The sequence below is a fragment of the Ursus arctos genome, unplaced genomic scaffold (genome assembly GCF_023065955.2).
Source record: "Ursus arctos isolate Adak ecotype North America unplaced genomic scaffold, UrsArc2.0 scaffold_4, whole genome shotgun sequence".
NCBI classification, from domain to species: domain Eukaryota; kingdom Metazoa; phylum Chordata; class Mammalia; order Carnivora; family Ursidae; genus Ursus; species Ursus arctos.
Window position 1 is genome coordinate 8,577,239 of NW_026623056.1, and position 27,930 is coordinate 8,605,168.

The following is a 27,930-nucleotide window of genomic DNA, read 5'->3' on the forward strand; positions in this document are numbered from 1 at the left end:
ACAGTGGCTGCTCCATTATCAGAACTGAGTAGATATTTATTAATAAATATATCAGTTTCCTTAACTTCTTACCTTCCTGTAGCGTCTTCTGTTTCCTTTTCTTTTGATTAGAAAACTAAGACTTTGAGGCCAGTTTTTTTTGTCTCTAAAGAAAAAAAAAATGTACATTTTCGTATTTCCAAAATAGTAGCTTAGTTGTTACTGTTACTGTAGTTATTATCATCCAATCTGGATTCTGCTGATATGTGGGGGTAATTTTAAGAAGAATGAGATGATAAAATTCCTATTTTTAAAGTTTAAATCATTCTTATTTAATATTAACTTTTCATACCTCACAGAGGTAATGTGATGATTAATGTCTGTTTAGTAATTGCAAAATAGTAAGGCACCCTGTATCCCTAAGGGAAAAATAGTTCTATAAGTGCACACAATTAGTATTATAGTTTTCTCGTTTGTGGAACACAGAAAAATACCTATTCCCATTCACAAGGGTATTATTGGGATTAATTAATTAATGTTTACAGAGCAGCCAGAATGTGGGGGAAAACACATTTTCTTTGCTATTTATAAGTGCATTTCAAAGGCAAAGAGGCAAATTGTGTTTGCAGTTTAGAGTTATTTACTTATTTATCTTGAATGTTGAGATAAATTGCTGTTTTTGCACTTGTACTCCTCAACCACATACCGGATCCTACTTTTTTTTTTTTTTTTTTTACTTCTATACTTGAGCCCTTTGCTCATTCTGAAAAACATGTAGGTAATTTTTCCTGTTTTATTTTTCTTGTGTTGACATAATACACTTTATTTTACCCTTTGAGTATGATTTTATGTAAAGCTACTGAATTTTGACATTTTTTCCCAAAACAGATATTGGTTTGATGCTTCTACTTTGGTTCTTTACTGTGAGTATTACACTTGACTTCATGTTGCTGCATTTCAATTGAGTAGATTACTGAGATGTAGGTTCTGAGAGAATGAGACACAGACTATAGTCATGTTGCTTTCCTGCCTTATTTATTTATTTATTTAGTCTCCTCTTTGAAATCTTTGAAATTAAAACTAAGCATTGATGATTTTTTAAATGGGTTCCAAATGTGAATTTTGGCTCTAAAACTTGTCAGAGTACTCTTTCCTATTCAAGTTCGCTTCTTCAGTACCTCTTTACCACTGTGTTTTCAGTGGATTACAGCAGGCTCTTCTCAGTTGATATTGATCCCTTTTTCCTAATTTATTGCATATTACACAGCTAGTGATTGTGTAAAGGCACAGGGATTACATGATTAGCTGTGGTATCTTTATACTGATGTCTAGTTACTTAACTGGTACCAAACAACCAGGGCACAGCCAGGAGCTCTAGTTAAATTAGCATCAAGCTGCCTCTGGTTATTTTTGCGTGATCCCTTGCTTGGCAAAAAGCTTTATGAGAAAAGTAAAATTATGCTTTTGTAAGGAGAATGATTACTCTGTTCTGTATTTCCCTCCCAGGCATCCAGTTTTTCCTCCCTCTATGACAGGTAGCCCTGAGGTTTTTTTCTGATTTTCTCTTTTGTTCAGGAAACCTTTTGCTAATAATAGATAAAAATTTTAGGGAAAGATAATACATGTTGAAAAGGAAAGATCAGGTGTAATACTGAATTGTAAAGTTACATAAATAGCATAGGTCCTTGGTGGGTTGAAGAAGAAACATAATGTTTGTGTGAAGGTTAGGGGTAAGGGTTATGCCCTCCTATAATAATGAAGACCGAAAGAACATCACTCAACTTCCCTCCTACTATCCTTGAGATATAAAAATTAAATGTGTTCCTTTCCTAGTGCCTTAGAAATAAATATAGGTATTCTGACATGTAGTTAGAACATCTGGCTAATCATGTCATTGTGACTGGTACCTGGTATAAAAAAATCTGCAAATCAGAAAATACAGTTCAACTTCAACTGGGTAATATATTTGGCTTTATATTACTTTAAGGACACATGAAGCAATGAGCTTACATCTTTGGGCGTTAGAGTTGGATTTGGATTCTTTAGATATGATGAAATTTTTAGGCTTTTTATTCCTCCCTCCAAACTGACAAAATATTTCACAAGTTAAGGGAAACATTGCAAGTGTAATGAAAACACGATGCCCAAGACTGCATAAATGCATCTTGTTTTATTTACATTTCTAGGTTTTTTGCAAAGCTAAATTACTGGATTTCTTCGTTGTTTTGACAGAGCCATGCTGAAAAGTAACCTAATACTTCTTTTAAGGTGCTTTTAACTAGAGCTGGAACTACAAAGACTAGAAGGCGAGAAATATGCCTCAATTAACACAGAGTTTTCCAGGAATGTGCTTTGCTGTCTTGACCACAAGATTTGTTAGATTATTTAATTTGTTATTTTTAACCTTTAAAATAGTTCAACAGAAGATGGAAATGTACCATCATACACATCTATAGAAATATGCATGTCTTTAGGATAGATAAATCTCTATGTAACTATTGTCTTGTCCTTGGCATATACAATTATTTGCTTGGCTAGTTAGTGTGTTATGAACTCATTTATATTCAGGTAAAACAGTATCACCCACTTCTATAGTAAACAGTTCTCTGCCTTGAATCCACATATTGTCTACGCAAATGTAGGATAGGGAGAAAGGGGACATTTCAATATACAGCTTTGATTAGAGGTGTATTTGTCTATAAACCTCCATCATATTATGTGAAGATGAGACTTTGCAGTGCAACTCAGTTTTTGGTTGAAGAGTCAATGTCTGCCTTTACTTTTTGTGTCATACACCATATTTATTTAAAGTCACTTGTGATATCATTTCTATAGGCCATGTACCCCAATAGTTAGCAAAGTACTGAATGGGATGAAATAATCTCTTGTTGAATAAATGGGTTAAAGATGTGGTAGTAAATTTATAAGTCATACTGGAAGTTTGTTTTGAGGGGGAAAAAGCATAAAAAATGAAGTCACTGAGCAATTTTAACAAACATTAAAGGGCTCAGTGGATTGAAGTTCTCACAGTAGAGAATCACAGGTTTCACTGAACTTTATCAACTGGACCAAATGCGATACATTTTTTATGCTCATGCAGAAATTTCTGTATTCAACTGGGGGAATAATCCTTTAACTCAGAATTGCTAAATGATTAGTTTCTTGTTTGCCGTGAACCTTATTGTCTATATCCCCTGTTCAAGCAATTAATCTTGTACTGCCTTGCAGTATTTCTTGGGTTGTTCCCTTTTGTAGTTATTTAGCTCTTCCATTGTTTATGGTCCCACGTTGAGCATATCCACAAGTAAATTATTGAGACAGAACAAGAGGTGTGCGTGCATGTGTGTATGTGTGTCATATTATGCTCTGAACTCCATAAAGATTTAAAAAATATTGCAGATTTGATATTATTTTAAAGAATGCCAGAAGACTTAGTACTGTAAAATAGGGAAGGACTGCATAATATCCACTAAAAGAGTTACTGTTGTATAATTATGGGAAAGGCTATCACAGATGAGAGCTGACCCCTAAAAAAGGGTTGAAAACATGAAGGGAACTTATGGTCTTAGAAAGAAGGTGAGTCAGTATTGACCAGGAACCAGGGAAGGGTAGTAATATTCAGGACCTTACCAAATCACATTTTATTCTAAGTATGTAAGGTTTTCAAAGCCCTTGAATATATTAGTATATTAAGAAATTCAGCTTATCTAGGCTTATCTGTGACCAAGATGATTTCCTTTGACTGCTAAATTGATTAGGAGAAATGTGTATTATTGCTAGGGATAAATGAAGAATGGGTAAAATAAATTGCACAGCAGAGGCATATTGCATTTACAGGTTTACGACTTATTAAACATTAGATTTAGATAACACCAGAGAGAAAGGTGACATCATAGATTTCCATGAGCAGAAGTATCTGGGAAGACAGCCTAAACAAATGGAAAGGAAGTCAATGTACCCATTAATGGAAGAAAATGACTGCTATTGTAACGAGTGTGTAGCATTGGAAGCAAACTCATACTGTCCATACAAAGATGATCACTGTTGATGAATAGATAAGTTATATTAGAAAACCAGCAAAAGCTAAATAATGTAAAATGTTTGCTCTTCCTTAGCTCCAATAATTCAGAAGTAGCTCAATGAGCAAAGCTACAGACTAAGGATTGTTGGATAACTATAGTTGTTGATGGAATAGGGCTTAAATGTTTTTTTCTAAACCTGGTCAGGACAGAGATATCTTCGCGATAAGTAGGTAATAAATCTTTCTGGGTTTTTATAAAATCAGTGATAACTTGGATGTCATTGTTGTGTGCATAAGCTGATACAGTGTGTACTTTCTAATAACTTCTATGCCTTTTACTTTAGTATTTGTCTCAATCTGAGTTAGAAAAGAAGTAGATTTACTTGGTTCATAGCCAAATAAGTAGTTCAGAATCACTTTTATAGTGTTTGTGATATGAAGAATAGATCATAGATAGAGGATAGATGATAGGTACATACGGATAAATCTCCGTGTTGTTCTCTAAGGAAGACTGGAAAAGAGGTATTAGAATCTTTTGCTAAATTCTTGGAGGTCCTCTCAGGCCTGATCTTAGAAAGCTGATAGGCTCTTCCTTTAACTTCCTGAGGGAGAAAAAAACAATTAGAGATACCAGCAGCTTTGACTTTAGCCAGAGGAACCTCAGCAGAACTTGGAATCTTAGGTCCAACAAGATACAGCAACAGAGCACTATGGATTGTGACGTTATTGTGTCATTATTGGGTAATATTGATCACCCAAATCTATTTTATTAGAGAAAAGACAAGGGATGAGAATAAGAAAAAGGGTGTTGTAAGGTGCTTATGTTTTTAATATTCTCAAACTGAGATGAATCAAATGCAGAGTTCTATTAAGTATAACAGAGGGTCTGAGACTGCTTGTGCAGGCATCACTTCTGATTACTTAGATTACAGAGCTCCCTCCTCATGCTCAGGATATTCTAACACTTTCTCATGAAGCCCACCCTGGGGAAGAGTTTGAGAGGTTTGTGTTACAGAAAACAGGAAAGATCACAAAAGGATGAACTAGGTCTTAAGTAGAGAACTTCTAATGAGCCTCTAAGATTAGGATTTTCTTGGGTACTGGAGACTTATTCTATCTTCTGCTGAGGCCACTGTCATTATAAGAAAACAGTTTTTATTAACCCATATGGCCCCATATGTTCTGTCTGGTGGCCAATAATAAAGGGACAGAACTTTAGGACTGTGAGAGAGCACAGCTTACAATATTGGTGTGGTGGCTTCTATGAATGGCTATATTATGGCAATTTGTACTCTTTATTTTTTCTGCCTTTGGTGCTACCAAAGAGGATTAAGTCACAAGATTGGTTAGGGCTTGGTACAGAAGGAAGGAAGGATCAAGACTCTGCAAGGTGTTACTGAGTTTTGTCAATTGTGACTTAAAGATTTCAAGTAAATTCTTTAAAAATGTAATTATTTGAAAAAGCTGTGAAGCATCCTAACCACATCCATATTCTCAAAAGGAGCTCTGCTGCGAAATGCCATCTAGAGATGGTGCTGAGGATTAACAGGATCTCATTAGTTGATTTAAACAAAATCCAAACCTAGAGAATTTGTTTTTATTTTTATTTTTCATTACTTATTTTTTTTTAAGATTTTATATATTTATTTGACAGAGACAGCGAGAGAGGGAACACAAGCAAGGGGAGTGGGAGAGGAAGAAGCAGGCTTCCCGCCAAGCAGGGAGCCCAATGCAGGGCTTGATCCCAGGACCCTGGGATCATGACCTGAGCCGAAGGCAGATGCTTAATGGCTGAGCCACCCAGGCACCCCTAGAATTTGTTTTTAGGTCAGTATTTAAGGAGATGAGCAGGACCTCACATGCAAAAGACACGAGAGTCACAGAAATGGCTTTAGGAAACTGCTTTCTAGCAGCAGCTAGTATTACAGCAACAACCACAGGGAACACCCAACTGGCCAACAACAGAGAGAAGTAAACTATGGAAGCTGTTGCTGAAAGCTACCACAAAGAGATGGTGTAGAGACTGAGCAAAGGTAGAGGTACAACCTCGAAATCAGCTCTCACAAAGGCCTTGCTGTGAAGTGCTGGCCGCTAGGTCTGACTTTGGAGGCATTAGCTGGAGTGTATGGGCCAATGGGACCTTGTCATGCAGAGTGTAATCTCTGACGTGTCTCCCTCACAGTATGAGTCACCCTTGAGGAAAAGGGGTCCTGGGCATCTCAAAAAAGTGAAGTCTGCTCTCTTTAACTGTATTCAAGGACAGAGGTTGAATGACAATTTTACATGTTCCTGAGGAAAGCCAACTGGGGTTTCCTGGCAGTCATAAAGTCAGACATAGGCTCCAGTTTCCTGGTATAACATGTAGCCTTGGAAAGAGTCAAAATCAAGGAAATGTCTCTGTTCTTTTCCTAATATTGGTACTATAGCTTTTTATAAAATTGATAATTTGTATGAAGACAGTATGGCATAATTTATCTGACTTTATTTCTTTCCCTCTTCTCCATTATGTGGTTTATTAAAAACAATAATTTGTCAGAAATGTGCATAAGAGGTAGTCATTTTCTGTCTTGTTGAAAAATTTTTCTACAAGTACACCAGTGTGCAGAAAAATGATAATTTGTAAATCATCAATGTCCCAATACAATAATGTACACCCAATAGATACTCCAAAGAATGTTGATAATTTATTTAGATTCAAGGACATACTGTCACTTTTATTATCATTATTTTATTATTATTTACTACAGTTTTATATTTACTTTACATATGCTCCCTGGTGGACATTGGTGAGATACAGTGTACATAGAAACAAGAATATCATGTAGGAAAATATAAAGTGTACTTTATATTTTGAGTTTTGGTGTTTGACATTAGGGTTTATCAGCTTTGTAATAGTTGCTATAGGAAAGGGCAGTTGTGAAAGAAAAGAATGTTGAAATAAGAGCTATTACATCTCAGAACATTTCCTGCATGAAGTAAAAACGTCAAGTTCCCTGAGTGTTTTTGTTATTTTGTAATATTTTGGACCCTTTCAATGAGAAATTATCATGAAATGCATTGGTGACCACTATATGCCCCCGCCTCAACATAGGTCTGGACAACCAGAACCCTGCCTTGGGCTACATTCTTTCTAGACCCTTCTCTGGACATCCTCCTACCACATTCCTCCCAAAAAGACATGCCCAACTGAGCCCAGCTCCATCTTCCTTCTGTCCTCTAATACCATGACTTTGGTACGAGGGAGCCAGAAATTCCCTACCCCAAATATACCCTTATTGTGCTTTCTGGCCCTGCTCAGGCTCCTTCCAGAATGTGTCTTAGAGGCAGAGGGAAGGGACAGGGAAAAACCAGTAGAGCTCAGATGTAGCTGGTGGTCTCCATGCATGTGCCAGACTTCTGAGTGTTCTGATGGAGCCTGGTTTGGGAAGAGAGTGGAGTGAGGCTGAGGGTCCTCAGTCTGTACTCTTCTCCTGACCTTGCAAATGATTCCAAATAATAAAATTAAAAACAAAACAAAGCTAAAAACTGTTATTTTTGGATTAAAAGTAACATTAACCTGTTTATGATTAAATGAAAGAGAATTAAGGTTGTATGAGCTGACTCTTAAGAGTAAATGAGTTTATTTTTCAAATAGCATCTTTCTTTATTAGAATATTTGTGTTCATATACATATGATACTTAGTTGCAAATTGTTAATACTTTCATCCATTGAAGAATTAGGAAATTGTATAAACTCATTATTAATTAATTCTAGTAATAAAACTAAAAGCAAGCAAACAAAAAAAAATCCCAGTCAAACCATAAGTAATGCAGTTCTGTTTTCATGTAGTCTTTGTCTAATTCACAGGTTTTATTAAAAAAAAAAAATTGAAATAGGGATTCTAATCTTTCCATTTGTTTTTATCCACTCCTAAAAGTATTCTGTTTACCCAGGATTAGCTTAATTACCGTATCTATGTGTTTAGTATAGCATATCTTTACAAGTGGCTACTCACATACTTTGAAGGTAATACTTAGGGATTTATGATGATGTAAGTCACTGCAAGACAGAGAGTCAAAATGAAGGCGATGGAAAATAATTTTGGAAGTTATTAAAAATAACTCAGAGGTTGCATAGAAACTAAGTAATCAAAATAAAACAGTTTCAGTTGTCCAAAAAGCAGTCGATTGAAGTTTGTGATCAAGAATTTGGGTGGGGGAAAGGTGAGAAGAAGGCCTCAGAATCACGTTATGGAACAGGAGATGATGACTCAGCAGCGGAGAATGCTTTCATTTTAAATGGTATTGAAATCAGACAGTGGCACAGAAATGACTATGAGAAACCTGGGTAGAAGATAGCAAATAGTGAAGCCTTATCTGACCTAACAGCAGTATCTGAAGTAAAAATAAAATACCAGGAATAGTATGGACTACCACACACACACACACACACACACACACACACACACACACACAGCAAGATAGTCACCATTTATGTTTCATCCAACAGATATTTATTGAATACCCCATATTTACCAGGTACTTGAGTAAGCACAAGATACCTCAGTGAACAGAACAAAGATTCTTGCCCTCCGTGGAGCTTGCATAAAACCAAGCTTATTGTTCAGTTGTTTCCTAAAAGATTCATATTTAATGTTATCTTTTCCAAAAACCCATTAAGAATATATATTATACACATATAAGGACATCGTTATGTCCACAATTAAAAAACAAAAAGAAAAATCATCTTGCAATATTACAAGCTTTTGATATATCTATAAATGAAATACAAATAGAACTAGGGAAAGATGATTCTACAAGTAAGCAAACATGAAAAAAATTGTTAGTGACCATACTGGCACACCAGATAAACAGTTTCTGACATCTCGATGATTGATTTAAAAGGTAATTTTCTTATTGTATTGTTGTTCCTCTTTCACTTTTGTAAACCTGATCTAGACTGAGAAGTCTCTACCTCCACTCCTCAGTTCACTACATGGTCTTCCTATTTCTACTACTCAGGGTCTACCTTTAAGTTCTGATGACACTGCACTATCTCCGTGTCCTGTAAGATGTAGGGGTGGTAACAGGTTTCTAGATTCTGTTGCTAGATCCTGGATGCTTCACCATCCCCTGTTGATTCCCATAGCCCTAGCCCCTACTTCTGTAGATTATCTATTAATTAAACTGTCAGTTAGGGCTTGTGTGTGTGCCCCCAGGACCCTGAAAAAAAAAATAGCAGTGATGAAGAGAAGCTCAGGTCCCAATACCTAGATGGATTCAGACTGGCCTCTCAGCTGTTACTCCATTTGGAAGATGGGAAAATGTACTCTTTCAGAGGAGTTTGACTTTGGGAAGTCTTGGTCCGAGACCATCAAGAGAGCATCTATGTTAGAAAAGTCAAAGAATCCACATACCTTAACTACATGAGTTTAAAAATCACTTAAACCCATAGGCAGTATCAGAGCTACTTCCAAATGTTTCTCCTTTTTAACGTTTAAAAATATTCTCACCAGAATTCTGTCATTTTAGTATAATATTCCCAGGACCAAATACTGCGTCAGAGCTTAGAACTAAGAATTATGTTTCTTCACCTTATTCTGTTTCTTAGATTGATGGTGAATGACCTACCTTGTGTGGTGATTCTTTTGCCGTTTGTTTAATCCCTTTTTATCCAGATGTGTTGTAGAGACAGTATAGCTCCACTCAGCACATTCCTCTGACTCCAGTTTGAAACATTCACATATGGATAAGCTGTCTAACATAGCAAATGGCCTATACTTGGGTTGACTCTTACAATGCTTCAGTAAATTTTTTTTTGTCCCTTCATATCTTGTTTTTTTGTTTGTTTTTTTTTAAAGAAAGCTAGCTTCACTACTTGTACAATGTCATTTCCCTCAAATTTGAATATCTTTCAAATGTTGGCATTATATAATATTATAGCTTTATTTTATGTCTCAACTTCAAATGAGCTATCTTTATATGCAATTAATTCTAGAAAAAACCCTAAAATTTCAAAGTTAAAAATAAGCTGACAGTATTAGGAGGGAATCCTAGGGAATAAGAGCTAGTAGCAAGCATAGGTAGAATATTCATTTTGAGTTATCCTTCCTAAAATAAGTCCTCTCTGTCTAAAGTATAAATATCTTCTATTGGTAGTTTAAAGGTTTTGCCAATGCACTTTTTCTTTTTTAACTAAGCAGGGTTTTGGATTGATTTATGTAAGTTAAAAATAGTCACTTTATCTTCTTACAAAATGTGTCATACACATTGAAATATGGAGGTTCATTTTGAGTCAGTGGAACCACCGTACTTAAAAGGTGTTCACGGGGATAACAGTGTCCTTACATTCATAAGTACTTAGTGTATCATGACAGATACAGGTTTTAGAGAAATAAACATTTCCCAGTTTGTTTTGTCTTGGTACATTCTTTTCTCTTATGAGATAGAATACTATATTTGTATTGATAAAAGATTTATCATAATAATTGTATATATTATATGATAATTTGTTTCTTTTTAAATTCTGTTGGTTTTTATATATAAAAACTGTTTTCAAATGGCTTTTATTTATTTATTTATGTAACAACAAGCCAGTTAGAGAGTGGACATGGTGAATAACTTCTAGCAGAATTGAATTGCTTCAGGTTATTTAACAGTATCCTTTATAATATATTCTGTTGATTATTTTATTCATTTTGATTCAGAGAACAGTTATTTACTGGGCAATATATAAGGTGGGTATCATAGTAGGTGCTTTGTAAACTCTGTACATAAGAAACAAATCACTGCCAAAGTTATGGTCAAATCATTCGTCCAATGGTGATTCTGAGTGTAGTCAGTCATAATAAGGCTTCTGGTTGAAGTCATCCAGAATCATCGGCTGTTTTGGACAACATTTTACTATATGTATACATAGTCCTCCCTCCCCAATTAAAAAACAAAGTAATAACAAAATTCTAAGTATTACTGAAAATTGGTTGTTTTATAATGAATTTATTTTTATGGCTAGCTGTCTCATAAAGAGAACATAATTATTATTAACTAAGACTGTGTAGTTGTTTTAAAGAAGGATTTATATTAGTCCTAAGTTTTTTCAGGTCATCACATCAGACAGAAAAATACATAATCTAACTGGATGCTTTTATAATCTGCATAGAAACAATTTGAATTGTGCAAGTTGAGAGATGTACTTGAGCCCATTCAGATTCAAAATGCTGCTACCTTTTTCCTCAAAGAAATTATTTGGCCTAACAATAGCTTTCGTTTCATAAGAAAGAAAAATAAAGCTTGGAAGTAGCTAATGTCTAATATAAATGATTCTAGTACGATTACAGTTGCTGAGCAACTGAACAGGATGTGAGAAGTTTAAGCTTCACCGTAGCAAGAAGCCCAGTTTTCAGTAGTGGTGGATCCATTTTCTTCCTTTTCAAAGTAAAGTATATGGGAAACTGTATGATTTAATGAGATTTTTAAATATATTTAATGTTTGATGATAAGAAGGTTAGATTCAGTATGCCCAATGTTATCCCTCTAGTATTTACTCAGTAAATCATGTCAACTTGCATTAACTATTTTACTGTATTCTTTCTTTGGTTTTATAAGTACTAGACAAAATTATGGTTTTACAAAATAGAATTATTGATTATATAAAGCCAAACAAATATATGATTGTAATCTTTGGTCGTATTTGTTCTTTATATTCTGGCCCTATTAATGAAGGATGAGGAATAGGAGAGAATAGAGAAAATATAAGAATAAAATAAAGAAAAAGAAGTAGTTTTCTACATCCATTGATACTCAATTGCTAGAGGCTGGTAACAGTTCTCTTCAGAGTCATTGGTTGGTTGCCAACCCAGGGTACCTTCTTCTGTACTTAAGTTTTATAATCACAGAAAAAATACACTCTGCATAGAGACTATCAAATATTAGACTATCAAATGTTAGGTCCTTCCCATGTGGTGCTTAGTATCCAATTCAAAATTTTGATTTAAATTTTTTTCATTATTTTTATTAACACAAAAATTTAATGTATATGTGAGTTCCTAAGAAATATAGTACTATGAATATCCAGTAGTCTTAGTATTACAATGAAGGTATTGCTGATCCTTTAATATTTTTCTCTTTTGATTTGGGAATTTATTACTTATTAGAAAACCAAAATTATTATCTATAGAAAATCACTTTTTTCATGAGAAAATTTGCATCACAGAAAAACTGAACATTGGATTTACAAAAGAATAAATATTTTTTGTAATACTGGGGAAGGAGCTTTATCTTATTTAATTTAAAAGTTGAAATTACTAGCCTTGAATTTTTCAACATGATTATTTAAATGCGCTGTAATTGTGTGACTAATTGAGTATATGTATATAATTTAATTTCCTGAGGTATTTTTATATTTTGAGAACAGTCTAATGCCAAAAACTGGCATTTCTCCATCAAATGGAGAAAAATACGGGTGGGGTATCCATGAGATGATTTCATTACTCTCTGTTTTTCTTTTTGTATGTTTTTGGGGGCAGTCATAACAGAAGTGGTAGAATGGTTATAAAATGTAGGATTAAATCTAAGTGTTGAACAGTTATGGTGCAGTTGGCATTTCTAGATCTAGATTCTTGCCTAGACATAGTTCTTTAAGCAATTATTCTGTTAATTCAGTACTATATGTTTAATTGGAGAAACAGGTAATGACTTGTAAGGATCTGTCCAATTCTGAGACTGTGCAATGTGTTTGAACTAAAATTGTTTGCAGAAAGAAGATCAAAATTTACTGGTTTATTTTTATATTTTATATCATTTATGGTTACTTAACAGTTAGAATCTAAGGAATAGAATGTGCTTTAGGAAATAGTAGGATCCTTTAAGTTAAAATTTGAGAACAAAATAAGGACAAATGGCTCTCCAAATGTTCTATAATGCCAACACAAAAATGGACTGACAAACCTTTAATAATTGAAAGAGATATTGAGTAATTAAACCTTAAATAAATTATAAATGGCTTAGACATAGCATTAAATAGGAGATATCCATGCAACTCTCGAAAAGCAACTAAATTACCTTAACTGAAGAAATGTTACTTTTCCTTCACTGCTTTCTCACGCATTTTTTAATACATGGTACTTCTTCATAAGTAGAGTAGTAATTATTGAAAAGTCACCTAAATGATGTAGAAAATGATTTTAAATTAGAATATTCTTTCTAGCTTTATTGAGATATAGTTTTCATATCATACATTTTACCATGTTTTTTAGTAAATTCACAGGGTTTTGCAACCGTCACCCCAGTCTAATTTAGGCTATCTTCCCCAAAAGAAATTCCACAGCTGTAATTGCTCCCCATCTTCCACACACACTCCATCTCCCCCCACTACACTTAGTTCGAGGCAACCACAGATCTACTTTCTATCTCTGTCTCTAAAAGATGTATCTCAAAAGAGTATCAAGTGCTCCAGTTTTCCTTTTGTTTGTTTTAGTTTACCACATCTAAATATCATTTGTTAATTGCCGTCCAGTTTTTCCTGGAACAACTTGGCACAAAACACAATCTTCTAGTACTGTGTATATTAGCTTATTAACTACTGATACCTATCAAGGCTTTTCCTGTTTTAGTAGTAATATGTCATGTTAGCATTTCAGGAATTACTGTATATCATCTTGAGTCTATTTTGTCAAGCCTTCTTTGTATTATTTAAAAAATCTTTACTCACTAATTTTCCTCAGGCACTTTGTTACAAAAGCATAGTTATCTTATTGTGAAAGAGAAACCACTCTCTAGAGAAGACCATTGGAAAACCCAATGGATTATTTAATCAAAGTTTTCCATCTTGAACTATAATCATATTTTGAGAACAAGTGAGAATATAGAACAATTCACAATTTTCCAAGAAAAAGATTTGTTTAAATTATATAGGTGTTTTATGTAAAAGTATATTTTGAACTAAATGACTATCCTAGTTCTCTATAACTAATATTGGGCCCAAATTATCCTACTAATTGTCAAAGTGATTACACTAACTTCTGATTATGTACCAGTATCTTCTCTGCTTCTCTAACATTGGTAGTTAACTGTTGTGGAAGTTTATAGTTAAATTAGTTGAGGATAACCATAACAGCCTCACTTACTTATTGAATGACAAATTAGTTATCAGAATCTTTCTATTATCACTAATCATTTGTCACAGGTTGGCCTTCTTCTTTAGGAAAAGCTAACTTTAACATGGAATTTAGAATATAGGATGTTTGGTACAGAGTCTGCTGAGGATTAATACCTGTGGAGGGGAGAAAAGGAAAGAAGAGTGGGCCAAAGGAGGATTCCAACTGCTCCATAGTCCTAAAGACAGCCTTAGCCAACACCACAGGGAGATCTGGGCCTAGCATCGCCCTTGAGAGTTGCCTTGAGTTGGGGGTATAGGAGAGAACTTTTTATTTCCATGTTTATCAGTCATTCAATGTGAGACACCCAACGTGTCCTGTCCAGCTATGTGGTTCTCTGCCTCTGAGTCTAATGTTTGAAGGCACTGACAGCTGAAGGCTGTCTGCTAACAGCACTCCCAAGAGCAGGGCAGTAAGTCCTTTCTTGAAGATGTATCACAGATTTAATAATCCTGTATGGAAAATTTTATTATCTCCATTTTACGGAGAGAAAACTGTGATTTTTCTAGTTACACAGATAGTAATTAGCTAAAATGGGATTAAAAACTAAAATTTTCTCATTCTAGAGCCCTATACTTTCCACTGTACTTCATTGGTTTCTAAGGTTTTTGTGTGTTGATACAATTTTCAGACACCAGTTTTTTTAAGCCATGTATATCCAAACATCTTCCTACTGATTTGAATATAGATAAATTACATAGCCTTTTTCTTCTGGATTACAGTTTATAGCATATTTCCTCAGATATGATTCAGATAAGGTTATGGGTCCTTATAGACATTTGGTAAACAAGACAGGATAAGCATCGTTATTCCAAATTATAGATTAGGGAACAGATACAAAAGTGATTAGATGATTTTTCAGAGTCACAAGATAAATGAGAAAACATAAAACTGATCTTGAGTGTTCTAAGCCCTGAGTACTCATTATTAAGGATTCGTTCATTAGAAATATGCTTGTGTATTTTAGTGTTTCAGCCTTTATAGGATTTGAAGTTATATTAGCTCACGCTCACATACTAGGTCTTTATGAAGTGCTGCCTTAATTGAATTAGAATCTGTATCTTACATCAGCATTTTTACTACCCTACTTTTTTTTTTTTCATGAGTACCATAATAGGCATCCTTTGATATATTCAACTTCTGCTTCTAGTTAACAAAAATGTATATAGAAATTGCACAGTGAAGTGAAAAAACACTGATAACTCCAATGGATAGGACTTACATTTTGGTAATAGGTTCTGGTTCTTGCCCATACAATGCACTCAGCTGTGTCCAAGTTGAAGCATGAGGATAATAGCCACCCCCATTTTATCAGATATAACATTCACTGGATGCAGAATTTAATTTGTGCTAAAATATTCTTTTCCTGTTTTGCTTTTTCCCTGTACATACTTTTTCTTTTGTAATTTGCTTGTTTGATTTGTGGCAATACTGATAGCTTTAGTAAGTCTGTCTTCCATGAGTTTGTACTTTATAAGTATATATAAATAGTCCAAATAGAAGAAGTAGAAACGAGCAGAACAGACTGCAGCAATAAAAATCTTTCTTTACCTTATTCTCTTCAGCATATTATTTTTAATATTGGGCCTTATTTTTGTTTCCTTTTTAGCTAGACTATAGGTAATTACTGAAATTTGTAATATTCTCATAAAGATACTTTCAATTTACAATAAATCTAAAAAGAAAGTTAAATTTCTATATAGCCTTTTTTTAGTTTCTTTATTTAAATTCCATTAGCTTCAGGTGTACAATAGTGATTCAACACTTCCATACAATACCCAGTGCTCATCACAAGTGCCCTCTTTAATCCCCATTACTATTTAACCCACCCACCCCCACGTCCCCTCTGGTAACCATCAGTTTGTTCTCTATAATTAAGAGTCTGTTTCTTGGTTTGCCTCCCTCTTTTCTTTGCCCTTTGCTCACTTGTTTTGTTTCTTAAAATCCACATGTGAGTGAAGTCATATGGTATTTGTCTTTCTCTGACTCATTTTGCTTAGCATAATACTCTCCAGCATCATCCATGTCATAGCAAATGGCAAGATTTCATTCTTTTCTTGGCTGAGTGATATTCCATTGTGTATCTATACCATCTCTTCTTTATCCATTCATCAATTGTTGGACACTTGGGCTGTTTCCATAATTTGGCTATTGTAGATAATGCTGCTGTAAACACTGGCGTGCATGTATTCCCTTGAATTAGTATTTTTGTATTCTTTGGGTAAATAGTAGTGGAAATTGCTGGATCATAGAGGAGTTCTCTTTTTAAATTTTTGGGGAAACACCATCCCATTTTCCACAGAAGCTGAACTAGTTTGCATTCCCACTAACAGTGTAAGAGGGTCTCCCTTTCTCCACATCCTCACCAATATCTGTTGTTTCTTGTGTTGCTGATTTTAGCCATTCTGACAAGTGTGAGGTGATATATCATTGTAGTTTTGATTTGCATTTCCCTGATGATGAGTGTTATCGAGCATCTTTTCATGTGTCTATTAGCCATCTGTAGGTCTTCTCTGGAAAAAAGTCTATTCATGTCTACTGCCCATTTTTAATTGGATTATTCATTTTTGGGGTATTAAGTTTTATAAGTTCCTTATATATTTTGGACACTAACCCTTTATCAGGTATGTCATTTGCAAATATCTTCTCCCGTTCCATTGGTTGCCTTTTAGTTTCCTTCACTATGCAGAAGCTTTTTATTTTGGTGAAGTTCCAATAGTTTATTTTTGCTTTTATTCTTTTGCCTCTGGAGACATATCTAGAAAAAAGTTGGGGTGCCTGGGTGGCTTAGTTGGTTAAGTGTCAGCTCAGGTCATGATATCTGGGTTGTGGGATCAAGCCCCAAGTCCTGTCCTTCACTCAGCAGGGAGTCTGCTTCTCCCTCTCCCTCTGCTCCTTCCCCCCAGCTTGTATTATCTCTCTTTCTCTCTCTCAAATAGATAAATAAAATCTTAAAAAAAAAAAAAAAGAAAGAAAGGAAAAGAAAAAAGTTGCTATGGCCCATGTCAAAGAGGTTATTGCCCATGTTCTTCTCTAGAATTTATATGGTTTCAAGTCTCACATTTAGGCCTTTCATCCATTTTGAATTTATTTGTGTGTGTGGTGTAACAAAGTTACATTCTTTTGCATGTAGCTGTCCAGTTTTCCGCACCATTGAAGAAACTGTCTTTTCCCCAGTGTTTATTCTTGCCTCCTTTGTCACAGATTAATTGACCATATAACCGTGGGTTTATTTCTTGGCTCTCTATTCTGTTCCATTGATCTATGTGTCTATTTTTGTGCCAGTACCATACTGTTTTGATTATGACAGCTTTGCAGTATATCTAGAAATCTGGAATTGTGATACTTCCAGCTTTGTTCTTTTTTTTATCAAGATTGCTTTGGCTATTCAGGATCTCATTTTACTCACATGTGGAATCTAAAAAAAACCAAAACAAGTGAATAATAAAAAAAATAGAATCAAACCTATGAATACAGAGAACAAAGTGATGGTTGCCAAAGGGGAGGAGGGTGGGGAGATGGCCAAAATGGTTGAAGGGCAGTGGAAGATGCAGGCTTCCTGTTAGGACTAAGTCATGGGAATAAAAGGCACAGCATAGCTAATATAGTCAGTGATATTGTGATAGTGTTGTATGATAACAAATGGTAGCTACACTTGTGTTGAGCATAGTATAACATGTAGAGAAGTTGGATCACTATATTGTACACCTGAAACTAATGCAACATTGGAAGTAAACTATACCTAAATTTTTTTTAAGGAGTTAACAATTACGGATAACAAAATGGAATATGAAATCATTCTTCACAGTATGAAAATTAAGGTTAAAAATCATTAAACAATCACTGTATCTGACTAAGCACTTCCTCATATTGTGTCATATGGCTAGTCAAGTCTCCTAAAGTGCAGGTATAAATGGTCAAAGGAAACAAAAGGGGAAAAGAAGATAAAACTGGGGAGTCCACTTGTGGGCTTTAAAGAATTCTAGAATATTCCCATTTATGAAAATATATGACCTAGATATTGTATTTACTATATAGTTCATATAGAATTGAGAAAACGCTACAAAAGAAAGTTAGCAGAATAAATTTAATAGGCACAATAAACTTGTTGAGCTTGCTGAAATACTTATCCTTCTAGGAGTCTGGCCATCACTTTTCGTGCCTTTATCATTACACATTTTTACTTGGTGGATTATTTTCCGAGAGAGGAAGCATCTCTGATTATTTAATAGAAGATGATGGAAAAAACAGGATTTGCTTTAGAGAAAGCTTTAATCTGCCTTCCAAAAGTACATTCCTAAAAAACAAAGTTTAAAAATGTGGTCATCTGTATGTGTGAGGTAGTAGCGATGTTAATGTGTGTATATATGCATGTCTGTGCATGATTGTGTATAGATTATAAATGTTTATGTAATCCAGCCATTCAACCTTTGAAACCCCCAGCTTGTGTTATGAAAGCGTTTTTAGTAATCTCTACATTCAATGTGGAGCTTGAACTTCGGACCCTGAGATTAAGAGTCATGCTCTACCAACTGAGCCAGCCAGGCACATGAAATAGTTTTTAAAATCCCATTTAGAAGTATAGTTTACAGAACCACAGCTTTCTGTAAGCCTCTTCTCCTGTACATTGACCAGTTATGTAACCTACTTAGTTGTGTTTTAGCTGTTTGACTTTACCTAATGGGGCCCCAGTAATTTTGAAAAGTTTAATGAGTATTAAATAAATATTTTGTGTGGAAATAATTTTTGAGGAAAATACTAAAATCATTATTGTAAACCCAAAGTAGGTAGGAGATCAAAATAGCTAATGTAATATGTAGTCAGATATGGACACTGTTCTAGGGATGTATATGCAAGCTCTATTTGCAGCAGAAGTGTCCTGGACTATATAGTTTTCTTTTTGGTTGTTAGAATACAATAGCAGCAGTTTCTATTAAAAAGAGCCATGTTGTGGAAAAGTAACAGAAATAAATATAAAGACAATGAAATTTCTATCCAGCCTATTAAGATGTAACCTAAAATAATCTGACAAGGACCTAGAGTTCTGTCTTCCTTAACTGATTAGTAGGTTCAGATTCTACCAATTTCACTTTACGATAGCACAATAAAAAGCTTTGAGGAGCATTGTCTTTTCTGTAGTTACCATATACTCATAAAGGTGCCAGGGATTTTAGGCAAGCCTTTACAATGAGTCAGTTTATGCAAAATACTTTTATAACATTATATTTAAGAAGGTGGCATGGCATATAACTTACAAAAGGACTGTTGGGAAATAGAGTCACATTTTGTATTATATAAAAATTATTTGAAAATAATAGATAATACTTAGATAATCTATTAAATTTGTTGACATTTCTTGAACCTCTTTACTAACTTTATAAAATTGTTTATTTTCCTGAATCATATTTTCTTGAAACTTTCTGTATAGATATTACTACAAGCCAGATACCTTATCTTTCCTCATAGTTACCACCCTTTATGTTTTTGAAAAGTAAAATAGAAAATTTTATATATTTAAGCTCTCAAAATTTTATATATGCGTAAAGTGTTGACATTTCTTCAACAGATATTTAGTGTCTAGGTAAGGCAAGACATATGTCCCTTCATCCACATGAATCCCCACTCCATTATACTGCATTGTAGTAAGAGCAATTTCTTATGGAACTTTAATGAAAATGTGAATGGTATGAATACAAAAGAAAGGCTGAAAACTATCTGTCTAGATAAAAATTTAAGTGTCTATTTTGTGCATTATTTTTATGTATGGAATCCTAGAATTTTGTGTACTTCAGGCCGTCTTAATTGAATGATTAAAGGACATTTTGTGAAGTAAGATCAGTAGAGGCTAGGCTTTTATATTGATTTCTGAACTCCCAAGACAGCACCACTTTATATAAAATTTCCTGAGGAAGCATTACCAACACTTCAGGTAAAACTTGAATCTTGTGCTCCCTGTGGTGTTTGCGTTTGGTTTGGGTGAAAATTTCAGCAAGTTTATTTTGGGGCTCAAAATGAACCTTACTAAAATACGTATTTTCATCTGCCATAAATAAGCAAAAGATATGTGTCCTCCTACACTGATAATATGATGTGTGTGTGTGTGTGTGTGTGTGTGTGTGTGTGTGTGTAGCAGTTGGCCTAATAATGTCCAGAAACAATTCTTTAAGAGCAAATACTCTGAAATAAAAGTTATTTTTGACAGATATCTTCCAAAATGTAATTGGTTGACATATAATTGTGCCATATACCAGCTCAGTTCTTTCCATTACATAGAGGTATATTTTGCAGTTAATTCATCCTTGGATTTTGACTCTAAAGTTGTGTTTCTCAAAAAGGTGACATATCAGTTCATTATTTAAAAAATGTTGCGCCTTACATAAATGTCTGGTAACTCTAGTTTCAGTAATTATCCAGGGCAAAACAATGTTAGGCATGCCCTTTGACATTTTATAACATGTGTTTCTATCACATGTTTAGTATGTTTTATATAATTTGTCATAAATAGATTTAAAAAATACAAAATTGAGTTTTCATTGCCATTGCTGGAAGGAATCCAAATTATTTTAGGAGTCCTGGCTTTAGTTTTGCAACATCCTTGGGCTCACCTCTATGGAAGCAAGTGGTCATCTATTCAGCAAAGATGTCAGTTTAGACAACGTATTAGTTTGCTAGGGCTGCTATAACAAAGAACCATACACTGGGTGGCATGAACAACAGAAAATTATTTTCTCAAGTTCTGGAGGCTAGATGTTCCAGATCAGTGTTTGTGGCAGGGTTGGTTCCTTCAGAGGACTGTGAGGGAAAGATCTGTTCCAGGCCTTTCTCCTTGGCTTGCTAATAGCCTTCTTCCCCTGTGTCTTCACATAGCCTTTCTTCTGTCCTTGGCCATGTACAAATTGTCTCTTTTTATTAAAATACCAGTCATGTGGTATTAGGGCCCGCCCTAATAACTCCATTTTAATCAGCTCTGTAAAGACCCCATCTCCAAATAAAGACACGTTCTGTGGTATTGGGCTTTAGGACATTAGCATGAATTTTTTTGGAAGATAATTTAGCCCATTAACACCTATCCTCACTTGTACAGAAAAATTGTGTCAAGATTATGATTTTTAGTCTTTTCAGAATTTTTCTAAATAATGAGAAAGATTTTCCAGAATACGTTCTATTACCTTTACAACACTATATTAACAAAAATTTCCTAAGATTCCAACAGTGGGTTTGAAACCTAATCATTTCATCAAAGTTAGCACTAGAAATTAAGAAGAATAACTGGGCTGAATTTTGTCTTGGCTCAGCCATTAACCGTTGAGTTTGCCCTGGACACGACATTTAAATAATCTATGCTCAGTTCTTCATCTAGAGAGAGGGAAGTCTGTGTCAAAATTTACTCTTTTTATAAGGACATCGGTCATATTGGATTAGTGCCCATATTAATGACCTCATTTTAACTTAACTCTACAAAGACTCTATCTTCAAATACGGTCATGTCTGAGGCATGAGACTGAGTTTTGGGGGAGATATAACTCAGCTTTCAACCCATAATGGACAATGAGACTGAGTTTTGGGGGAGATATAACTCAGCTTTCAACCCATAATGGACAATTAGACTCATAAATTATTGAAACAAACATTGGGCCTGTTACCACATCCATTGTCAAAATATATACCTGTAGATTATGATTATATATGTCTTTAGATTGTATAGCATACTGCATACACCTCAGTGATAAATATAGACATAGATCAATACTCTCTCTTTTCCTCCCTTCCTCTTTTGTTTCTTTCCCTCTCCGCACACACACTCAGTCATCCCTTTAGTAATCATGGGTACAGCATTACTAACAGGGCCACTTGAGACTTAGATTAAATAATTTGCCAAAGTGCCCCCCTTCTTGTGATAACCCAAGCAGCAGGATTTTATTTCATTTTTTAATTTATTTTTATTTTTTTAATGTAAAGTTCGATGATTCATTAGTTGCGTATAACACCCAGTGCTCCATGGAATACGTGCCCTCCTTACTACCCATCACCAGCCTATCCCATTCCCTCACCCCCCTCCCCTCTGAAGACCTCAGTTTGTTTCTCAGAGTCCATAGTCGCTCATGCTTCATTCCCCCTTCTGATTACCCCCCTTTCTGTATCCCTTTCTTCTCCTACTGATCTTCCTAGTTCTTATGTTCCATAGATGAGAGAAACCATATGATAATTGTCTTTCTCTGCTTGACTTATTTCACTTAGCATTATCTCCTCCAGTGCCATCCATGTTGCAGCAAATATTGAGAAATCGTTCTTTTTGATAGCTGAGTAATATTCCATTGTATATATGGACCACATCTTCTTAATCCAGTCATCTGTTGAAGGGCATCTTGGCTCTTTCCACGATTTAGCTATTGTGGACAATGCTGCTATGAACATTGGGGTGCATATGGCCCTCCTCTTCGCTACGTCTGTATCTTTGGGGTAAATACCCAGTAGTGCAATGGCTGGGTCATAAGGTGGCTCAATTTTTAACTTTTTAAGGGACCTTCACACTGTTTTCCAGAGTGGCTGTACCAATTTGCATTCCCACCAACAATGTAGGAGGGATCCCCTTTCTCCACATCCTCTCCAGCAATTGTTGTTTCTTGCCTTGTTAATTTTTGCCATTCTAACTGGCGTAAGGTGGTATCTCAAGGTGGTTTTGATTTGAATTTCCCTGATGGCTAATGATTTTGAACATTTTTTCATGTGTCTGTTAGCCAATTGTATGTCTTCATTGGAAAAGTGTCTGTTCATATCTTCTGCCCATTTGGTGATTTGATTATTTGTTTCTCGTGTATTGAGTTTGAAAAGTTTTTTGTAGATCTTGGATACCAGTCTTTTATCTGTAGTGTCATTTGCATGTATCCTCTCCCATTCTGTGGGCTGCCTCTTAGTTTTTTTTTTTTTTTGACTGTTTCCTTGGCTGTGCAGAAGCTTTTTATCTTGATGAAGTCCCACATTTTATGTTTTGTTTCTCTTGCCTTTGGAGATGTGTCATGAAAAAGGTTGCTGTGGCCGATGTCGTAGAGATTGCTGCCTATGCTCTCCTCTAGGATTTTGCTAGATTCCTGTCTCACATTGAGGTCTTTCATCCATTTAGAGTTTATCTTTGTGTATGGTGTGAGAGAGTGGTCAAGTTTCATTCTTTTGCATTTAGCTGACCAGTTTTCCCAGCACCATTTATTAATGAGACTATCTTTTTTCCACTGGATGTTTTTTCCTGCTTTATCAAAGATTAGTTGCCCAAAGAGCCGAGGGTCCATTTCTGGGTTCTCTATTCTGTTCCATTGGCTATGTGTCTGTTTTTGTGCCAGTACCATGCTGTCTTTGCTTTCTAATTCAAGAATGTTAGATTCTTAAACTCTTGCTTTTAACCTCTATTTATTAAGACCTTATTGCTTTTTTCTTATTCAAGCTGCTTTTCTCCTAACCCTGACAGTTCTTTGCTTATGTTTTATACTATTTATTGTTACAAACCAGCACTGGAATTTCTGAACCAGCTCAGTGATTAGAAGTAAATTGGTGCAGGTAAACCACAGGCCTTGTGGTAAAACTGCAAACCATACATTAGAATATCTGAGGATTCTTCATATGTTGAAGAAAACCATCATAAAAAGTGCAAATATTATCATGTGATGGTATTTTAGTCCACACCTTTAGCCACTGGCATTTTATAAGGGGTACAAACTTAAAGCTGATAAATTTGACTTTAGCTCTTTGTTATTTCCTTTTGTGGAAGTGCTAGAGATAGCAAACAGATATCCAGAGAAAGGGTGGGGCGACAAATTGAGTGAGTGGATAATCCACAAGAATCAAATAAAATGACAAAATCACCTACAATCTTAATATTAAGTCTTAGAATTACTGGGTTGGTGGTTTTGTTGTAAGGTGCTTGGCAAAATATCCCTGCAAACACCTTGTATGAAAATATGATAGTGTGATTCTTCTCAAAAGCTCTTGAAAGTACAAATTGATACAAGTACATAGTAATAAAATTAAAAACAAATACTTTCCATAAGAGGATTAGAAATATTTATCATTTTTCTTGGAATAATGGTTTTAGAATTTTCATTTTACAAGCATAGCTTTTAGCTTCTTATAAACCCTCAGTTTACCTCCATTGTTAATCAGCATTTTAGAATTATTTTCTAGGTCTCATGGAAGTTTATCTCTTTAAAATAGGCTTATCAGGAAACTTGTTTTGTTCAGATTGTGGATAGCTATATGTTCACTGTCAATAATAAAAACATTTCCATATATTTCTACAGTAACCTTAATCCGCAGAAAATTGGAATTTTATTTTGCTCTTCAAAATGCAGCTGCCTGGGCTTCCTTCATCTGATAATCACTTCGGATTAGTCATTGATTTGTCTCTGTTGTCCATACCAGGTTGCAGCCTCTTAAAGGACACAAACTGTGCACTTCGTTATCCATCTTTACCCCATAGTGTCCTTCGAAATGCCAAGAACTCTGAAGCTGTTTAGTAAGAATCACTTGGATTGATTTTTATCTTTGCAGCCAAGTAAGGGAGACAGGTGCCATTTCCTTTGACTTTAATATGGTCAAACATTCCTGGAGCAGAGATTAGGAGCCCTATCTTTAGCTTCCAAGCCCAACTCTGAACCTATTAGCTTAATGCAGGGCCTCTCCCTGAAATACTCCTAACTGCAACATGAATGAAACACATTCTTTGTGCGAGGCCTGAGGTCCTAATAGCAGCTTTCTATGGCCAGCTGGCATTTTCTTTGAAATTATGGATTTTATCTTCAAGAATTCTATAAATAATACTTTGCATTGGTTATATCTATTTGAATATAAAAGTAATATTGTGTATACTTAACATCAAGTAGGACAGTTGTACTGGGAAGCTGTGCCGCCTTTATCTTGTAGGTCCTGTTATCTCCTTCCTTTACCTGTCACCCCTGGAATATGCATGCCCCAGTTTAAGAAGCCCTGTTGAGATCTTTCACAAAAGTCCCTTTGCTTTAAGCTTGACTGTAAAAATGCTTCAGATATCAAAATTCACATGGATAGTACGAATTCATGAGGAGGCCCTTAGTCTAGGGGATAGAACATTGACTTTCATGGAGCCCTAAATTTGAAACTGTTGGAGTCTATGCAGGTCACTGTGGGGTGAAGAGGAAGAGAAAGGGGCAAAGACATGTTTTTGGTCTTCTACCCTTGCTTCAAACTGAACAGCCCCGTTTGCATTTGCTTTTCTTTTACGATTTTATTTTGTAAAAAGTTTGCTCTTTGTTTCTTTTTTTAAAAAGAGCCAATGAGTTATATAGAAGAAGTAAGGCAATTTTAACATACGATTTTGAATTTCTTTGAAAGCTGGTTTCCTCTATTAGACATTTATTCTTCATACTAGCTTTATTTATTTATTTTTTCAAACAAAATTCTTATAAAAAGCAAAAAGGAGCTAGTGTGTCAAAAATAAATATCACCGGGACTTAGGGCTATAGAAGTATCACACATGTATTCTAGGCCTGACTTCTCGTTCACAATCATGTCTTTTCCAGATGTAAAATTGCTTTTTTGTTCAACTACTTTCGGTAATGGGAATTCACAACTTTTTGCTGCAACCTACAATGTTACTGGATACCTTTCCTTGTTAGAAAGTTCTTTGTAAAACTGAACCAGAAAACTCTTGCCTGTAGTTTTTGCCCCAAGCTATATAGTCCCATGCTGTACAGAAAAGCACAGAAGACTGGTATCCTTTGTCTACAAAGTAACGCTCCAACAGAGGCAGAATTACTGTGAAATTAATACAGCTTAAGCTTCAAACATCTTATGTGCACATACAACTTCCAAAGCTCTGGGTGGGGCCCGAGGAATAGTCCTGAAAGTCATGTGTTTTTTACATTAGCCAAAATAAGATATTTTAATCACAATTAGGACAACTCTTCTCCAGCTTCTCCCTTACATTTTCCTCATGTACGGTGGTGTTGGAGGGGCTGGAGGGGCTGAGGGCAAGTTGGGGACCTGGTTATAGAATGCTTCAGTTGGGAATGTACTTAAGTGGGTTTAGTAGGGTATGTTTATGTGGCTTACAGTAATATTCCTGGTTTTTTTTTAAGTTATTGCTCTCCATTCTAATACATAGGAATGGCTTCTAGGAAATTGCTCCTCTAACTCTGTTAGAACACAAACATATGTAGCCAGAGGTCATAGCATAATATGAACATGTCCTAAAATGTCTCACACCATAAGTATGTGGGTAGTGGATGCTTGAATGCATGAAGTCAGAAGCTAGTTATTCAAAATCTAATCATCACATGCATAAAATTGTTAAGTGGAGGCTTCTCTAGCCAGTGTTTTAGGTTCTTAGGAGTATACCCTATAATGGAACGTATGCAGTTATAAATACCATATATATTTTTGCATTTTCTATGAAATTGAACAAAATATAATTTTTCAGAATTCCTATGCTTGTGTTATATAAGACTGTAGTACTATAAACCCTGAATATATCTGTGACAGCTTATAAATGAAAGAAACTTGACAGAGGTTTTCCCTAATTTGTTAACAAACCTAAAAATTTATAGATTTTCAATGATGACTTGTGAAACTGGCAGAAAACTCTTCTAAAATATCATTAACAAAAAATAGTTTTTAATCAACCATGCCAAAAAAAAAATTCTCTTTCTATTCTCTGTATAGAAAATATTGTAAAATCATTGCCGTAGAATGATTATAGAGATAATCAAGAATATACAGCCAAAAATAGAGGGGAAAAAGTGCTCTAAAAGTGTGCTAGGCAGTTAATAAAAAATAGTATTATATTATTTTTCTGCATATTTTTTACGAATGTGGTTTAAGTTGGCATTTGAAAACTTTGACCTTTTTGTCATTCTAAGTATTCACTTGAATAACTAATTTTGCATTTATAATTTTGTGTTAATTTTCATAGAAAATCACTCCTTCACAAATTACATGACTTTAGGACCCAAACAACTAATTCATCCTTCAAATATTCAGAAATAGCACTTAGGTCTTTTTTTCTTCCCCAGGTAAAAAAAAAAAAACAACCTCAGACTCTTTCCAGTGTGATGATGCTTTTCAGATTTTTCATCAATCACTGATTCATGGCCTGTTTGCTCATTAGCTAAGGCCCTACTCCTCTTAAGAGATTGGGGATGAGTAGACTTGAATGCTTGAGTGAAGGCACAGCACAGCTTAGTAAAATCAGCACATGTATATTTTTGGCATCAAACATGGAGATGCTAGAATTTCAAGGTATTAATCCTATTATGTTAGACAATATATCTTACCTTTACTTTAAGATTCAGCTCCCTTATCTGTAAAAATAGGAATGGCAGTTCCTAGCTCAAGGTTGAGCAGTATAATGAAAAAATAGACATGAGTCACCGAGCTCAGCACTTGGCACATAGCAGATGATCAGGTAATGTTTGCCATTCTTTTTATTAGTGTTTAAACAGAAACACATGCTCTCTTCTGTACCTTTCACAGAGACTGGAGAAAGTTTGATTACATTTTTCAAAGAATGTAACATTTCTCATTTTGCAAGTGATGAAAAGCCAGTTTTCCCTTGGTAAGCTACCAGACAGATTGAGCAAATGAACCACTAGTCACTGAAACCAAGCCTAGCTAGGCCTGGAGGAGTTTCAGGCAATTATACAGAGTTCTGACTTCCCAGTGGACCCTGTAGTTGTCAGCTGATTCCAGAAGCTTATGGTGGAACTTCTGGCGTTTCTCTGGGCCTTCTGTGTTTAATGCTGGGCAAGAAGCCAATTACCTGGGAGGAAGGTA

General features: G+C 35.0%; 1 protein-coding gene across 4 annotated transcripts in view; it reads left to right on the top strand.

The window, feature by feature from the left end:
* Positions 1-27,930, top strand: part of NAALADL2 (N-acetylated alpha-linked acidic dipeptidase like 2) — a 1,320,052-nt gene that overhangs the window by 380,901 nt on the left and 911,221 nt on the right. The window contains exon 1 of one of the 4 annotated variants that reach the window (XM_044384021.3): positions 174-27,927. The exons of the other annotated variants lie outside the window; for them this stretch is intronic. Coding sequence (XP_044239956.2) covers positions 27,894-27,927 — 34 coding nt within the window. The 5' untranslated portion in view covers positions 174-27,893. Of the gene's footprint in view, positions 1-173; positions 27,928-27,930 lie in introns of those variants that run through there. 4 annotated transcript variants of the gene reach the window in all.